The following is a 1,029-nucleotide window of genomic DNA, read 5'->3' on the forward strand; positions in this document are numbered from 1 at the left end:
TCAGGGGGCTGGTCCCTCCCAGGACCATCCCCGGCCCCCAGCACATCTCCCGCATGCCACGATCCCGGCCACACTCCTCCCTGGACATTGAACAAGTCCTGTCCTCTGGTGTGACTTAGACTGCACAAACCACCCTCCCCTGTCACTGCTCATCTGGTCCCCCTGCGGGGATTCTCTACAGGCGTCCAGGCCCAGCTAGGGGTCTCTGTTATCTAAGGGTGCCAAGTATGCTTGCTTCTAGGTCCTCAGCTCCTGTGCTAGCGGGGTGGCGGGGGGTGGTGCTGTGCCAGCCTGGTGGGCCCAACCCTAGAGCTCCCTGAGGGCAAGGCTGAATCTCTCCTCATTTTGGCCCAGAGCTGTGTACCTAGGTGGATCCCTAAGCCTCCCTGAACTCCCCAGCTTGGAGACCCCTCCTAAAGTGTATTGGGCACCCTGGGTCAGTCTCTTCTGTGGGCAAGAGCTCCGGTGGAAGAGGATTCAGCCCTGGGCCCTGGTAGCCAGCATGGCATACGAGGTAGGGCTCCTGTTGTGGGAGGGGTACCTAATGGGTGGGAGAGGAGAGAAGGGTGTCAGACCAGGAGGCCTTCCAGAGGCAACCAAAATCCCCACCCCCGAGATTTTGTCCTCCCTGTCCAGGGGTCCTCAGAAGCTCAGTGGAAATAAGCTGGGGTGCGGCAGCAGGACCGTGACCTGAATCTGAGCCAGGCTCACCTTGCTCAGCAGGGGCCTGTCACCCTGTGTCCGACACACCACCGCACAGATCCGCAGGGCCAGCTCAGGGCCGGGGGGAGGGCTGCCTGGGGAGAGGCGGTGAGGCCTGAGCACAGAGCAGCCGGGAAGCCGAGCCAAGCTCCACCCTGGGCTGGCCCAGGCGGCCCTCACCTGCGAAGGGGAGCCGGGCAGGTGGGCAGACAGCCTCCACCAAGACACTCTCCTCCTCTTCCAGTTTCTCCAGCAACGCCAGCACTGTGTCCACCACTGGGCCCTGCTCAGCTCGTGGATACAGACGCAAGGCCTGCCGCCCCCGCC

The 1,029-nt window shown here is 63.3% G+C and overlaps 1 protein-coding gene across 1 annotated transcript in view; it reads right to left on the reverse strand.

Moving 5' to 3' along the window:
* CARNS1 (carnosine synthase 1) overlaps nt 1-1,029 on the reverse strand; it is an 8,660-nt gene that overhangs the window by 4,261 nt on the left and 3,370 nt on the right. Inside the window, exons 4-6 of the mRNA XM_010837829.1 lie at nt 883-1,021; nt 651-797; nt 522-541 (exon numbers count right to left, since the gene is read on the reverse strand). Coding sequence (XP_010836131.1) covers nt 522-541; nt 651-797; nt 883-1,021 — 306 coding nt within the window. The remainder of the gene's footprint in view (nt 1-521; nt 542-650; nt 798-882; nt 1,022-1,029) is intronic.

The sequence above is a fragment of the Bison bison genome, unplaced genomic scaffold, assembly GCF_000754665.1.
Source record: "Bison bison bison isolate TAMUID 2011002044 unplaced genomic scaffold, Bison_UMD1.0 scf7180017864080, whole genome shotgun sequence".
Taxonomy (NCBI): Eukaryota; Metazoa; Chordata; class Mammalia; order Artiodactyla; family Bovidae; genus Bison; species Bison bison.